This window comes from Salvelinus alpinus, chromosome 5 (genome assembly GCF_045679555.1).
Source record: "Salvelinus alpinus chromosome 5, SLU_Salpinus.1, whole genome shotgun sequence".
NCBI classification, from domain to species: Eukaryota; Metazoa; Chordata; class Actinopteri; order Salmoniformes; family Salmonidae; genus Salvelinus; species Salvelinus alpinus.
In genome coordinates, this window is record NC_092090.1 from 794087 (window position 1) to 811918 (window position 17832).

General features: G+C 45.9%; 1 protein-coding gene across 1 annotated transcript in view; it reads right to left on the minus strand.

Annotated features, from left to right (window-relative positions):
• Nucleotides 1-17384, minus strand: part of LOC139575134 (insulin-like growth factor 1 receptor) — an 81807-nt gene extending 64423 nt beyond the window's left edge. The window contains exons 1-3 of the mRNA XM_071400137.1: nt 17375-17384; nt 9384-9681; nt 2680-2816 (exon numbers count right to left, since the gene is read on the minus strand). Of these exons, the coding sequence (XP_071256238.1) occupies nt 2680-2816; nt 9384-9681; nt 17375-17384 (445 nt within the window). The remainder of the gene's footprint in view (nt 1-2679; nt 2817-9383; nt 9682-17374) is intronic.
• Between the last annotated feature and the right edge of the window lie 448 nt (nt 17385-17832).

The following is a 17832-nucleotide window of genomic DNA, read 5'->3' on the forward strand; positions in this document are numbered from 1 at the left end:
AGGTAGTGCTATATATAATATACCCTACTATAACAGGTAGTGCTACAGTGGGGAGAACAAGTATTTGATACACTGACAATTTTGCAGGTTTTCCTACTTACAAAGCATGTAGAGGTCTGTAATTTTTATCATAGGTACACTTCAACTGTGAGAGAAGGAATCTAAAACAAAAATCCAGAAAATCACATTGTATGATTTTTAAGTAATTAATTTGCATTTTATTGCATGACATAAGTATTTGATACATCAGAAAAGCAGAACTTAATATTTGGTACAGAAACCTTAGTTTGCAATTACAGAGATCATACGTTTCCTGTAGTTCTTGACCAGGTTTGCACACACTGCAGCAGGGATTTTGGCCCACTCCTCCATACAGACCTTCTCCAGATCCTTCAGGTTTCGGGGCTGTCGCTGGGCAATACGGACTTTCGGCTCCCTCCAAAGATTTTCTATTGGGTTCAGGTCTGGAGACTGGCTAGGCCACTCCAGGACCTTGAGATGCTTCTTACGGAGCCACTCCTTAGTTGCCCTGGCTGTGTGTTTCGGGTCGTTGTCATGCTGGAAGACCCAGCCACGACCCATCTTCAATGCTCTTACTGAGGGAAGGAGGTTGTTGGTCAAGATCTCGCGATACATGGCCCCATCCATCCTCCCCTCAATACGGTGCAGTCGTCCTGTCCCCTTTGCAGAAAAGCATCCCCAAAGAATGATGTTTCCACCTCCATGCTTCACGGTTGGGATGGTGTTCTTGGGGTTGTACTCATCCTTCTATTCCTCCAAACACGGCGAGTGGAGTTTAGAGCAAAAAGCTCTATTTTTGTCTCATCAGACCACATGACCTTCTCCCATTCCTCCTCTGGATCATCCAGATGGTCATTGGCAAACTTCAGACGGGCCTGGACATGCGCTGGCTTGAGCAGGGGGACCTTGCGTGCGCTGCAGGATTTTAATCCATGACGGCGTAGTGTGTTACTAATGGTTTTCTTTGAGACTGTGGTCCCAGCTCTCTTCAGGTCATTGACCAGGTCCTGCCGTGTAGTTCTGGGCTGATCCCTCACATTCCTCATGATCATTGATGCCCCACGAGGTGAGATCTTGCATGGAGCCCCAGACCGAGGGTGATTGACCGTCATCTTGAACTTCTTCCATTTTCTAATAATTGTGCCAACAGTTGTTGCCTTCTCACCAAGCTGCTTGGCTATTGTCCTGTAGCCCATCCCAGCCTTGTACAGGTCTACAATTTATCCCTGATGTCCTTACACAGCTCTCTGGTCTTGGCCATTGTGGAGAGGTTGGAATCTGTTTGATTGAGTGTGTGGACAGGTGTCTTTTATACAGGTAACGAGTTCAAACAGGTGCAGTTAATACAGGTAATGAGTGGAGAACAGGAGGGCTTCTTAAAGAAAAACTAACAGGTCTGTGAGAGCCGGAATTCTTACTGGTTGGTAGGTGATCAAATACTTATGTCATGCAATAAAATGCAAATTAATTACTTAAAAATCATACAATGTGATTTTCTGGATTTTTGTTTTAGATTCCGTCTCTCACAGTTGAAGTGTACCTATGATAAAAATTACAGACCTCTACATGCTTTGTAAGTAGGAAAACCTGCAAAATCGGCAGTGTATCAAATACTTGTTCTCCCCACTGTATATATAATATACCCTACTATAACAGGTAGTGCTATATATAATATACCCTACTATAACAGGTAGTGCTATATATAATATACCCTACTATAACAGGTAGTGCTATATAATATACCCTACTATAACAGGTAGTGCTATATAATATACCCTACTATAACAGGTAGTGCTATATAATATACCCTACTATAACAGGTAGTGCTATATATAATATACCCTACTATAACAGGTAGTGCTATATATAATATACCCTACTATAACAGGTAGTGCTATATATAATATACCCTACTATAACAGGTAGTGCTATATATAATATACCCTACTATAACAGGTAGTGCTATATATAATATACCCTACTATAACAGGTAGTGTTATATAATATACCCTACTATAACAGGTAGTGCTATATAATATACCCTACTATAACAGGTAGTGCTATATAATATACCCTACTATAACAGGTAGTGCTATATATAATATACCCTACTATAACAGGTAGTGCTATATATAATATACCCTACTATAACAGGTAGTGCTATATAATATACCCTACTATAACAGGTAGTGTTATATAATATACCCTACTATAACAGGTAGTGCTATATAATATACCCTACTATAACAGGTAGTGCTATATAATATACCCTACTATAACAGGTAGTGCTATATATAATATACCCTACTATAACAGGTAGTGCTATATATAATATACCCTACTATAACAGGTAGTGATATATAATATACCCTACTATAACAGGTAGTCCTATATATAATATACCCTACTATAACAGGTAGTGCTATATATAATATACCCTACTATAACAGGTAGTGCTATATATAATATACCCTACTATAACAGGTAGTGCTATATATAATATACCCTACTATAACAGGTAGTGCTATATATAATATACCCTACTATAACAGGTAGTGCTATATATAATATACCCTACTATAACAGGTAGAGCTATATAATATACCCTACTATAACAGGTAGTGCTATATAATATACCCTACTATAACAGGTACTCACGTCCTCTGCGGATGTTGATTTGTAGGTTGCCCTTGATGACGGTACATCCCTTCAGAGACTGGGCCGCGTCCACGGAGTCAATGACCTTCTCTTCACAGATCTTATCACATAGCCCGTCACACGCACTGCAGAACATACTGGAGATGGGGGAGAGGGGGACAGGGAAAGAAACAGTCAGACATAAAACATACCAAGGTATACTGAACAAAAATATAAAACGCAACCAACAATTTCAAAGATTTTACTGAGTTACACTTCATATGAGGAAATCAGTCAATTGAAATAAATTCATTAGGCCCTAATATATGGATTTCACATGACTGGGAATACAGATATGCATCTGTTGGTCAAAGATACCTGTTTAAAAACGATAGGGGTGTGGATCAGAAAACCAGTCAGTATCTGGTGTGACCGCCGTTTACCACGTGAAAACCAGTCAGTATCTGGTGTGACCGCCGTTTGCCTCGTGAAAACCAGTCAGTATCTGGTGTGACCGCCGTTTACCTCGTGAAAACCAGTCAGTATCTGGTGTGACCGCCGTTCACAGCCCTAACCCCACCGCGGGGCACTCTGTCCACAGCCCTAACCCCACCGCGGGGCACTCTGTCCACAGCCCTAACCCCACCGCGGGGCACTCTGTCCACAGCCCTAACCCCACCGCGGGGCACTCTGTCCACAGCCCTAACCCCACCGCGGGGCACTCTGTCCACAGCCCTAACCCCACCGCGGGGCACTCTGTCCACAGCCCTTACCCCACCGCGGGGCACTCTGTTCACAGCCCTAACCCCACCGCGGGGCACTCTGTTCACAGCCCTAACCCCACCGCGGGGCACTCTGTCCACAGCCCTAACCCCACCGCGGGGCACTCTGTCCACAGCCCTAACCCCACCGCGGGGCACTCTGTCCACAGCCCTAACCCCACCGCGGGGCACTCTGTCCACAGCCCTAACCCCACCGCGGGGCACTCTGTCCACAGCCCTAACCCCACCGCGGGGCACTCTGTCCACAGCCCTAACCCCACCGCGGGGCACTCTGTCCACAGCCCTAACCCCACCGCGGGGCACTCTGTCCACAGCCCTAACCCCACCGCGGGGCACTCTGTCCACAGCCCTAACCCCACCGCGGGGCACTCTGTCCACAGCCCTAACCCCACCGCGGGGCACTCTGTCCACAGCCCTAACCCCACCGCGGGGCACTCTGTCCACAGCCCTAACCCCACCGCGGGGCACTCTGTCCACAGCCCTAACCCCACCGCGGGGCACTCTGTCCACAGCCCTAACCCCACCGCGGGGCACTCTGTCCACAGCCCTAACCCCACCGCGGGGCACTCTGTCCACAGCCCTAACCCCACCGCGGGGCACTCTGTCCACAGCCCTAACCCCACCGCGGGGCACTCTGTCCACAGCCCTAACCCCACCGCGGGGCACTCTGTCCACAGCCCTAACCCCACCGCGGGGCACTCTGTCCACAGCCCTAACCCCACCGCGGGGCACTCTGTTCACAGCCCTAACCCCACCGCGGGGCACTCTGTTCACAGCCCTAACCCCACCGCGGGGCACTCTGTTCACAGCCCTAACCCCACCGCGGGGCACTCTGTTCACAGCCCTAACCCCACCGCGGGGCACTCTGTTCACAGCCCTAACCCCACCGCGGGGCACTCTGTTCACAGCCCTAACCCCACCGCGGGGCACTCTGTTCACAGCCCTAACCCCACCGCGGGGCACTCTGTTCACAGCCCTAACCCCACCGCGGGGCACTCTGTTCACAGCCCTAACCCCACCGCGGGGCACTCTGTTCACAGCCCTAACCCCACCGCGGGGCACTCTGTTCACAGCCCTAACCCCACCGCGGGGCACTCTGTTCACAGCCCTAACCCCACCGCGGGGCACTCTGTTCACAGCCCTAACCCCACCGCGGGGCACTCTGTTCACAGCCCTAACCCCACCGCGGGGCACTCTGTTCACAGCCCTAACCCCACCGCGGGGCACTCTGTTCACAGCCCTAACCCCACCGCGGGGCACTCTGTTCACAGCCCTAACCCCACCGCGGGGCACTCTGTTCACAGCCCTAACCCCACCGCGGGGCACTCTGTTCACAGCCCTAACCCCACCGCGGGGCACTCTGTTCACAGCCCTAACCCCACCGCGGGGCACTCTGTTCACAGCCCTAACCCCACCGCGGGGCACTCTGTTCACAGCCCTAACCCCACCGCGGGGCACTCTGTTCACAGCCCTAACCCCACCGCGGGGCACTCTGTTCACAGCCCTAACCCCACCGCGGGGCACTCTGTTCACAGCCCTAACCCCACCGCGGGGCACTCTGTTCACAGCCCTAACCCCACCGCGGGGCACTCTGTTCACAGCCCTAACCCCACCGCGGGGCACTCTGTTCACAGCCCTAACCCCACCGCGGGGCACTCTGTTCACAGCCCTAACCCCACCGCGGGGCACTCTGTTCACAGCCCTAACCCCACCGCGGGGCACTCTGTTCACAGCCCTAACCCCACCGCGGGGCACTCTGTTCACAGCCCTAACCCCACCGCGGGGCACTCTGTTCACAGCCCTAACCCCACCGCGGGGCACTCTGTTCACAGCCCTAACCCCACCGCGGGGCACTCTGTTCACAGCCCTAACCCCACCGCGGGGCACTCTGTTCACAGCCCTAACCCCACCGCGGGGCACTCTGTCCACAGCCCTAACCCCACCGCGGGGCACTCTGTCCACAGCCCTAACCCCACCGCGGGGCACTCTGTTCACAACCCTAACCCCACCGCGGGGCACTCTGTTCACAGCCATAACCCCACACCCTGTCTGCCATCTGCCCGGTACAGTTCAAACCGGGATTCATCTGTGAAGTGCACACGTCTCCAGTGGGCCAGTGGCCATAGAACATGAGCATTTGACCACAGAAGTCAGTTACGACGCTGAACTGCAGTCAGGTCAAGACCCTGGTGAGGAAGACGAGCATTTACCCACTGAAGTCGGTTACGACGTTGAACTGCAGTCAGGTCAAGACCCTGGTGAGGAAGACGAGCATTTACCCACAGAAGTCGGTTACGACGTTGAACTGCAGTCAGGTCAAGACCCTGGTGAGGAAGACGAGCATTTACCCACTGAAGTCAGTTACGACGCTGAACTGCAGTCAGGTCAAGACCCTGGTGAGGAAGACGAGCATTTACCCACTGAAGTCGGTTACGACGTTGAACTGCAGTCAGGTCAAGACCCTGGTGAGGAAGACGAGCATTTACCCACAGAAGTCGGTTACGACGTTGAACTGCAGTCAGGTCAAGACCCTGGTGAGGAAGACGAGCATTTACCCACTGAAGTCAGTTACGACGCTGAACTGCAGTCAGGTCAAGACCCTGGTGAGGAAGACGAGCATTTACCCACTGAAGTCGGTTACGACGCTGAACTGCAGTCAGGTCAAGACCCTGGTGAGGAAGACGAGCATTTACCCACTGAAGTCGGTTACGACGTTGAACTGCAGTCAGGTCAAGACCCTGGTGAGGAAGACGAGCACGCAGATGAGTATCCCTGAGACAGTTTCTTACAGTTTGTGCAGAAAATTCTTCGGTGGTGCAAACCCACAGTTTCATCAGCTGTCCGGCTGGCTGGTCTCAGATGATCCCACAGTTTCATCAGCTGTCCGGCTGGCTGGTCTCAGACCATCCCTCAGTTTCATCAGCTGTCCGGCTGGCTGGTCTCAGACGATCCCTCAGTTTCATCAGCTGTCTGGGTGGCTGGTCTCAGACCATCCCTCAGTTTCATCAGCTGTCCGGGTGGCTGGTCTCAGATGACCCCTCAGGTGAAGAAGACGGATGTGGAGGTCCTGGGCTGGCATGGTTACATGTGGTCTGGGGTTATTAGGCCGGTTGGATGTAATGCCAAATCCTCTAAAACGATGTTGGAGGCATCTTATGGTCGCGAAATTAACATTCAATTCTCTGGCAACAGCTCTGGTGGACATTCCTGTAGTCAGCATGCCAATTGCACACACACTCCCTCCAAACATGTGTGGCATTGTGTTGTGTGAAAACATTTCTGGGAGCGTTTAGTTCAGCTCATGAAACCAACATGTTGCATTGAGAGAGAAATGGGAGAAAAGGATAGAGGGGATAGCTGTTGATATTCACTACCGGTCAAACGTTTTACAACACCTACTCATTCAAGGGTTTTTCTTTATTTTTACTACGACTTTAATGCAGGGAAACTTAAATCTGTTCTACCTCATTTCTACCAGAGCGTTACGTTTGCAGCCAGAAGGGAAGAAATCTAGACCATCTTTACTCCACACAGAGAAAAGTACAAAGCTCTCCCTCACCCTCCATTTGGAAAATCTGACCATAATTCTATCCTCCTGATTCCTGCTTACAAGCAAAAACTAAAGCAGGAAGTACCAGTGACTCGCTCAATATTGAAGTTGTCAGATGAAGAGGATGCTACGCTACAGGACTGTTTTTCTAGCACAGACTGGATAATGTTCCGAGATTCTTCCAATGGCATTGAGGAGTACACCACATCAGTCATTGGCTTCATCAATAAGTGCATCGATGAAGTCGATGTCGAAGGAATGAGCGTTACACCGAGGCCATCGATGAAGTCGTCATCACAGCGACTGTACGTACATACCCCAACCAGAAGCCATGGATTACAGGCAACATCCACACTGAGCTAAAGGGTAGAGTTGCCGCTTTCAAGGAGTGGGACTAACCCAGAAGCTTCTAAGAAATCCCGCTATGCCCTCTGAAGAACCATAAAACAGGCAAAGGGTCAATACAGGACTAAGATCGAATCGTACTACACCGGCTCCGATGTGGCAGGGCTTGCAAACTATTACTTACTACAAAGGAAGCACAGCCACGAGCTGCCCAGTGACAGCTGCCCAGTGACACAAGCCTACCAGACGAGCTAAATTACTGCTATGCTCGCGTAGGCAAGCAACACTGAAGCATGCATGAGAGCGTCAGCTGTTCCGGAAGACTGTGGGATCACGCTCTCCGCAGCCGATGTGAGTAAGACCTTTAAAATAGGTCAACATTCACAAGGCTGCAGGGCCAGAGATTACCAGGACGTGTACTCCGAGCATGCGTTGACCAACTGGCAAGTGTCTTCACTGACATTTTCAACCTCTCCCTGTCTGAGTCTGTAATAGCAACATGTTTCAAACAGACTACCATAGTGTTCTTGGGCACAGGGACTAAGGTAACCTGCCTAAATGACTACCGACACGTGGCACTCACGTCCGTAGCTATGAAGTGCTTTGAAAGGCTGGTCAAGGCTCACATCAACACAATCATCCCAGAAACCCTAGACCCACTCCAATTTGCATACCACCCCAACAAATCCACAGATGATGCAATCTCTATTGCACTCCAAACTGCCTTTCCCACCGGGCAAAAGGAACACCTACATGAGAATGCTATTCATTGACTACAGCTCAGCGTTCAACACCATAGTGCCCTCAAAGCTCATCACTAAGCTAAGGACCCTGGGACTAAACACCTCCCTCTGCAACTGGATCAAAAACAAATGGACTTCCTGACGGGCTGCCCCCAGGTGGTAAGAGTAGGTAACAACACATCTGCCACACTGATCCTCAACACTGGGGCCCCTCAGGGGTGCGTGCTCAGTCCCCTCCTGTACTCCCTGTTCACCCATAACTGCATGGCCAGGCACGACTCCAACACCATCATTAAGTTTGCTGACGACACAACAGTGGTAGGCCTGATCACTGACTAGAACGAGACAGCCTATAGGGAGGAGGTCAGAGACCTGGCAGTGTGGTGCCAGGATAACCTCTCCCTCAATGTGATGATTGTGGACTACAGGAAAATGAGGACCGAGCACACCCCCTTCTCATCGACGGGGCTGTAGTGGAGCAGGTTGAGAGCGGCAAGCTCCTTGGCGTCCACATCACCAACAAACCTATCATGGTCCAAGTACACCAAAACAGTCGTGAAGAGGGCACGACAAAACCCATTTCCTCAGGAGACTGAAAAGATTTAGCATTGGTCCTTAGATCCTCAAGAAGTTCTACAGCTGCACCATCGAGAGCATCCTGACTGGTTGCATCACCACCTGGTATGGCAACTGCTCGGCCTCCGACCGCAAGGCAATACAGAGGGTAGTGTGTATGGACCAGTACATCACTGGGGCCAAGCTTCCTGTCATCCAGGACCTCTATACCAGGCAGTGACAGAGGAAGGCCCCAAAAATTGCCAAAGACTCCAGCCACCCAAGTCATACACTGTTCTCTCTGCTACCGCACGGCAAGCAGTACCGGAGCACCAAGTCTAGGTCCAAGAGGCTTCTAAACAGCTTCTACCCCCAAGCCATAAGACTCCTGAACATCTAATCAAATGACTACCTGGACTATTTGCACCCCCCCCCCCAATTCTTACACTGCTGCTACTCTGTTTATTATCTATGCATAGTCACTTTAACTCTACCTACATGTACATATTACCTCAATTACTTCGACTAACCTATTCCCCCGCATATTGACTCTATACCCCCTGTATAAATCAATACTGTTATTTTATTTTTGCTTTTTAATTATTTGTTATTTTTCATGTATTTTTTAATTCAGATTATTTTTGTACATACTTTAACACTTAGTTTTCTTAAAACTGAATTAGAGAAAGGCTATATAATAGCCTCTGTCTCCATCTGCTGGACAGTTTGAAGAAGACAAACCCCACTCACTTCTTGCTCTTGTTGCGTGTGAATCCAGAAGGACAGTCAGACATGCACTCTCTTCTGTGAATGACGAAGCGGTCGAAGTCGGGCAGGTGGACGCTGGAGCAGAAGTCCAGGGTGACGCAGCGCCAGCCTTCAAACTTATAGGTATCGGGGGGACAGTCTGGAACGCAGCGCCCCTCGTGGTAGTAGTGGAGACAGGCAGCGCAAGACGTATCCGTGTTCGGTTCCGTACAGCTACCCAGACACTGGCCATGACAACACTCACCATCCCACGTACACGCATGGCACTTATCAGGACACACTAGAGAGACAGAGAGAGACAGAGAGACAGAGACAGAGAGACAGAGAGAGAAGACAGTTAATGACTTGACATTCAGCACAACACAGATAGAGCAGATCCCTGTATGGGACACTGAAATGTACTTTTAGAGGCCATTCAATACAACACTCATCATTAAACAAAAGCAGTTTAGGGGGAAAGAGATTAATAAAGGAAAAAGAGGAAGTAACAGAGCAGGTAGATGGTAATGGAAACTATAGAGGCACAAAAAGAAATGGAGGGACTTATTCAAGAACGATCAAGTGTAATGTATTACAAAAATAAAGCGAATTGGATGGAAAAATGCAAAAATAAATATTGAATCTTCAACATAGAAATGCTACCAAAAGGAATTGAGAGAAAGTCATTACAAATGGAGTCATCCATGATTCATCAAACTATATTTTGAAAGAGGAAGCAACATTTTTTCAAGCATATGTTTTGTCTCCTCCATTTCCACTGAATTATGTTAACTAAGGATTTCTTTCCAAATAATAATAATAATAATAATAATAATAATAATAATGTAAAATTAACACATTTACAGAAAGACCTGAATGGACCAACTTACAAAAGAGTAACTGAGGCAATAAAATATTTTCAGTCTAAAAACACCAGGGCTTGATGATATACCAGTAGAGGTATAACAGACCTTTAATGTACTTAAAGCTCCATTATTAGCATGTTATAATTACTCTCCTACAAACGGTAGACTTTCAGGTTCTCAACAAGGAGCTCTGATTTCATTACTACTAAAACAGGACCCAGGTGGCATAAAGATCCAGTCCATTTAAAAAACACATCACAATTTCAACGCTGTGATGCGAAAATCCTTGTCAAATGCATAGCACATAGCACAACAGATATTATTGTTCATCCTGATCAGACAGGTTTTTTTTACACGGACGCTATATTGGAGATAATATAAGACAATTACTTTAAACAATTGAACATTATTAAAATCAAAAAATACACCAGGCCTGGTCTCATAGCAGATTTTGAAAAGGTGTTTGATAAAGTACGACTAGATTTACAAATGCCTGGATTACTTTAAATTTGGGTGAATCTCTTAACTTTAACCCAATGTATATGTGCAGCAACCCCAGATGTAAAATAGTAAATAATGGTTACTTCTCAGAAAGTATTGAGCTTTTAAGAGGAGTAAAACAAGGCTGTCCATTGTCTCCATATCTATTTATTAAGGCCATTGAAATGCAATTAAAATGAGATCCAACAAGAACATCAAGGGGTTAGAAATCCAGGGGATAAAAACAAAAGTGTCAATGTATGTTGATGACAAGTTTTTTTGTAAACTTTTTAGGGATAGGGGGCAGTATTCGGAAATTCGGATGAATGACGTGCCCAAAATAAACTGCCTGTTACTCAGGCCCAGAAGGTAGGATATGCATATAATTGGTAGTATTGGATAGAAAACTCTAAAGTTTCTAAAACTGTTAAAATAATATCTGTGAGTATAACAGAACTGATATGGCAGGAGAAAACCAGAGGAGAATCCATCCGGAATGGCTTTTAAAAATAAAAAAAAACATTTGAGATCACCACCCATTGAAATGGCTGTCTATGGGAGAATCAAAGGAATACCTCCCAGACTGCAGTTCCTAGGGCTTCCACTAGATGTCAAGTCTTTAGAAAGAGTTTCAGGCTTGCTTTTTGAAAAATGAGCTAGAATTTGTAGTTTTTTGAGGTGGCTCTCATTTTGGCTCTCATTTTGACTGTAGTATTGTTGCGCGCGTGGATGAGGGTGCGCACTTCGTTATTTATCTCCGGTAATGAACATACTATTCTCCGTCTTAAATTGTATAGTTTATTTACACATTAGGGTACCTGAGGATTGATTAGAAACGTTGCTTGACTTGTTTGGACGAAGTTTATTGGTAATTTTTGCGATTCATTTGTCTGCATTTTGAACGAGGGAAACAGGTGGATCCCTGAATCAAGCGCGCCAACTAAACTGAATTTTTTGGGATATAAAGAAGGACTTTATCGAACAAAACGACCATTTGTTATGTAGCTGGGACCATTGGGATTTCAAACAGAGGAAGATCTTCAAATGTAAGTGATTTATTTTATCGTTATTTCTGACTTTCATGACGCCTCTGCTTGTTTGGAAAATGTTTTTAATGCTTTTGTACGCGGGGCGCTGTCCTCAGATAATCGCATGGTTTTCACCGTAAAGCCTTTTTGAATTCTGACAGCGCGGCTGGATTAACAAGAAGTTTAGCTTTTAAATGATGTAAGACACTTGTATTTTCATGAATGTTTAATATTACGAATTTTGTATTTCGAACTATGCAATTTCACTGGATATTGCCCCACCTATCCCAAAGAGGTTTTAAGTGCGCAATCTGGATCCCTCCACAGTCTCATTGAAGATATTGATCCATTTTCTAGCCTCTATGGACTAAAACCTAATTCTGACAAGTGTAACATATTACGTATTGGGTCATAAAACAAAAAGTGTTTATGCTACCTTGTAGTTTACCAATAAAATGGGTGGATGGTGAAGTAGACATACTTGGTATTCACATCTCAAAAAACAAATTAACTTACCACAATCAATTTCAATAGAAAGTTAGCAAAAATAGATCATGCAACCATGGAGAGGTAAATACTTGTCTATTTATGGAAAAATCACATTGATTAACTCTTTGGTCCTATCACAGTTTACTTATTAATGGCCCTTCCTACTACAGACGACTCGTTTTTTAAATCAAATTAACAAAACATTTCATTTTATTTGGAATGCTAAAAGCCATACAAAATTCAAACGTACCTATTTAAATAATGAATATGAGTTTGCAGGGCTAAAATTACTAAATTTTAAAGCTTTAAACCTCTCACTAAAATATTTACTCATACATAAATTATACTTAATTCCAAAATGGTTCTCCTTTGTTCAACAGATTACAACTTCTCATTTCCCACTAAATTGGGAAATGTTGTTTAAAGTATCGCCCTTTCTTAACTTCTTGCAACTATAGGGGGTGCTGTTCCGCATTAGCATATTTGGGTCTCCAAATTAAACTGCCTCGTGCTAAATTCTTGATCGTACAATATGCATATTATTGTTATTATTGGATAGAAAACAGTCTATAGTTTCTATAGGAGTTGAAATTTTGTCTCTGAGTGGTACAGAACAATTTTTACAGCACTTTTCATGACAGGGTTCAGATTTCAGAAATTTTTACCTCTGATCTGGGGTCTGTTTATAAGGCCACAGTGAATGCTATGAAGAAACCGACACTGCCTACGTCTTCCTCTGGGTGTCTGTACGTCATCACGTTTTCAATGAAATCGATGGGACGTTCACAGCCATTATAAATGACCAAAATGTACAGAGACCGCCCTTTCTCAACGTGCGCCTCAAGCGTGAAGGCCATCGGACCTGTCTCGTTCCAAATCGTTTTCTAACCAGCTATATTTCTCCGGTCATGTTTTCAGTCGTTATAGTTGTTAAAAACATCAGAATGTAGTTAATTTTAACCGTTTTATAGCAATTTATATCCGTTTAGTGCGATTCTGAGGAATTTATTTGTCGTGCACTTTCTAGCTTTGGGAACGTTTCGCGGTCTCGGTCGTTGTTAGTGGACATTTCGAAGGACAGAGGACATCTATCGACCAAAAGACGTTTATAACATAGAAAGGATACATTGCCCAAGAATATGATGGAAGATCAGCTCAAAGTAAGCAATATTTAATATGATAAACCGTGTTTCTGTCGAAATATTTTAAACGCATACATCGCCATTTTGTTTGGTGTAGCTTCACTTGGCCAACCCTGTATTGAAAAGTAAGGATAATTTTAAAAATGTAAATCAGCGGTTGCATTAAGAACTAATTTGTCTTTCGATTCCTGTCAACCCTGTATTTTTTAGTCAAGTATATGATTAGCTTTTAATTAAACTAGATCACTCTGATAGATGACGTCAGACATATTGAGGCTTGATTTCCTAGTATTTTTATTGTGTAACCACGGTTTTGTATGGCTAAATATGCACCTTTTCGAACAAACTGTATATGTATGTTGTAAAATGATGTTACAGGAGTGTCATCGGAAGAATTCTGAGAAGGTTAGTGAAAAAATTAATATCTTTTGGCGGTGATTACGTTATAGCGCTCTTTGGCTGGAATCGATGCTCTGGTAACGTTTTCACATGTAGTATGCTAACTTATCGATTTATTGTGTTTTCGCTGTAAAACGCTTAGAAAATCTGAAATATTGTCTGGAATCACAAGATCTGGGTCTTTCCATTGCTATGCTTTGTCTATTCTTATGAAATGTTTTATGATGAGTAAATTGGTCATACACGTTGCTCTATCTAGTAATTCTAGTCGATTTGCGATGGTCGGTGCAATTGTAAACTGTGATTTCTACCTGAAATATGCACTTTTTTCTAACAAAAACTATCCTATACCATGAATATGTTATCAGACTGTCATCTGAAGAGGTTTTTTCTTGGTTAGTGGATATCAATATCTTAGTTGAGCCGAATTGGTGATAGCACCTGAAGGAGTAAGAAACTGATGGAGTTAGAATAGTGGTGTATTTTGCTAACGTGTTTAGCTAATAGATTTACATATTTTGTCTTCCCTGTAAAACATTTTAAAAATCTGAAATGGTGGCTTTATTCACAAGATCTGTATCTTTCATCTGGTGTCTTGGACTTGTGATTTAATGATATTTAGATGCTACTATCTACTTCTGAAGCTATGCTATCTATGCTAATCAGTGTGTGGGGGGTGGGGGGTGATCCCGGATCCGGGGTTGAGGTTCTAGAAAGGTTAAACAAAGCTGGTTACAATTTCGGTTTTATCTTCCAGAAAAGAACAAACAAATGTTATGGTTACGGGTCGGTTAGGCATGCATCACGTTGTAAGTGGAGACTGAAAAGATTGGGCATGGGTCCTCAAAAGGTTCTACAGCTGCACCATCGGGAGCACCGTGACTGGTTGCATCACCACCTGGTATGGCAACTGCTCGGCCTCCGAAAGCAAGGCACTACAGAGGGTAGTGCGTATGGCCCAGTACATCACTGGGGCCAAGCTTCATGTCATCCAGGACCTCTATACCAGGCAGTGTCAGAGGAAGGCCCTAAAAATGGTCAAAGACTCCAGCCACCCTAGTCACAGACTGTTTTTTCTGCTACCGCACAGCAAGTGGTACCGGAGCGCCAAGTCTAGGTCCAAGAGGCTTCTAAACAGCTTCTACCCCCCCAGATATAAGACTTATGAACATCTAATCAAATGGCTACCCAGACTATTTGCATTGCCCCCCCGACCCCCTCTTTTACACCGATGCTACTCTCTGTTGTTATCATCGTTGCATAGTCACTTTAATAACTACACCTACATGTACATATTACCTCGAATAAACGGTGCCCCTGCACATTGACTCAGTACCCCCCTGTATATAGTCTCATTATTGTTATTTTACTGCTGCTCTTTAATTACTTTCAGACAAACTGGCATAAAACAGAAACATATGCCACCTCCATCTGAGGACAAAAATGTTGACAGCTGCGCCACAGATGGCAAAATAAAAGGAAAGAGATTTGAGATGTACCGATTCCACGTGGTTTATGAACTGGTACAAAACAACACTTGATTCAACACTTCGAGATCTTCAATTTAAATTATATAATATTCTTGCCACCAACAGAATGCTATACAAGACCCTCTTTCAAAGATCATTCGTAAAAATCCAAATAACTTCACAGATCTTCATTGTAAAGGGTTTAAACACTGTTTCCCATGCTTGTTCAATGAACCATAAACAACTAATGAACATGTACCTGTGGAACGGTCGTTAAGACACTAACAGCTTACAGACGGTAGGCAATTAAGGTCACAGTTATGAAAACTTAGGACACTGAAAGAGGCTTTTCTACTGACTCTGAAAAACACCATAAGAAAGATGCCCAGGGTCCCTGCTCACCTGTGTGAACGTGCCTTAGGCATGCTGCAAGGAGGCATGAGGACTGCAGATGTGGCCAGGGCAATAAATTGCAATGTCCTTACAGTGAGACGCCTAAGACAGTGCTACAGGGAGGCGGGACGGACAGCTGATCGTCCTCGCAGTCGCAGACCACATGCAGCAACACCTGAACAGGTTCGGTACATCCGAACATCACACCTGCGGGACAGGTACAGGATGGCAACAACAACTGCCCGAGTTAGACCAGGAACACACAATCCCTCCATCAGTGTCCACAATAGGCTGAGAGAGGCTGGACTGAGGGCTTGTAGGTCTGTTGTGAGGCAGGTCCTCATCAGACATCACCGGCAACAACGTCACCTATGGGCACAAACCCACCGTCACTGGACCAGACAGGACTGACAAAAAGTGCTCTTCACTGACGAGTCGCGGTTGTGTGTCTCACCAGGGGTGATGGTCGGGTTCGCATTTATTCCCTGTAACGCACAGGGAGACATCCTCCTCCCTCATGTGATACCCTTCCTGCAGGCTCATCCTGACATGACCCTCCAGCATGACAATGCCACCAGCCATACAGCTCGTTCTGTGCGTGATTTCCACAAGACAGGAATGTCAGTGTTCTGCCATGGCCAGCGAAGAGCCTGGATCTGAATCCCATTGAGCACGTCTGGGACCTGTTGGATCAGAGGGCTAGGACCATTCCCCCCAGAAATGTCTGGGAACTTGCAGATGGCTTGGTGGAAGAGTGGGGTAACACCTCACAGCAAGAACTGGCAAATCTGGTGCAGTCCATGAGGAGGAGATGCACTGCAGTACTTAATGCAGCTGGTGGCCACACCAGATACTGACTGTTACTTTTGATTTTGACCCCCCCTTTGTTCAGGGACACATTATTCCATCTCTGTTAGTCACATGTCTGTGGAACTTGTTCAGTTTATGTCTCAGTTGTTGAATCTTATGTTCATACAAATATTTACACATGTTCAGTTTGCTGAGAATAAACACAGTTGACAGTGAGAGGACGTTTCTTTTTTTATATGTTTATATGGGGCAACAATCTCAGCTCTGTAGATTTTTCCTCGAAGAGACAGAATCACTAGATCATTTATTTTGGTATTGCCCCTATGTAGCTTGTTTCTGGTCACAGGGTCAGGAATGGTTTTTAAAAAATTTAAAAAATAAATCACAACGTGCACTTAAAGTTAAAGTAGAAAATAGTAAAAATACTTTAATGAGTAGGTGTGTCCAAACTTTGACTGGTACTAATACATATATATATAACATTTATATTTATTTTTGGGGGAGGATTTCGAAAATTGTCCCACGACCCCATTTTCATATCAGGTGACCCCACATGGGGTGGTGCCTCCTAGAAGCCCTGTGCTAGAGTTTGGACAAGGAGATCTAGGTGATCCAGAGTTGAAGCACCAGTAACCTGCTGTATCAAAACATCTCAACCAGGATCATGTTTCCCAGTGGAGAGATTCATGGAAAGGACCGAGAAGTGAAAGCATGACAGGGTGTGTTCCACATGGCACCTATTCCCTATAAAGTGCACTACCATTGAGTCCAAAGTGTCCTACGATCTGCTCTGAATTCCCTGGAGATGAACTGTGAACTGTGAGCTGGTTGACTGGTTCATCTGGGGACAGGCAGCACGGTGCAGGTTTCTCTCTGTCATTATCTGCTGTGTCATCTGCCTGGACTGTGGGAACTCACCTGAGGTCATCACTTTCTACCTGCTGGAAACAGTCTGTCATGCTACCTGTCACCTCTACATCAGGGGGGGGGAAGGCAGAGAGAGGCCTTACAGCACAGCACTCAGGGGCCAGGCAGAGAGAGAGGCCTTACAGCACAGCACTCAGGGGCCAGGTAGAGAGAGAAGGCAGAGAGAGGCCTTACAGCACAGCACTCAGGGGCCAGGTAGAGAGAGAAGGCAGAGAGAGGCCTTACAGCACAGCACTCAGGGGCCAGGTAGAGAGAGAGGCCTTACAGCCCAGCACTCGTGGGCCAGGTAGAGAGAGAAGGCAGAGAGAGGCCTTTACAGCTCAGCACTCAGGGGCCAGGTAGAGAGAGAAGGCCTTACAGCCCAGCACTCGTGGGCCAGGTAGAGAGAGAAGGCAGAGAGAGGCCTTACAGCACAGCACTCAGGGGCCAGGTAGAGAGAGAAGGCAGAA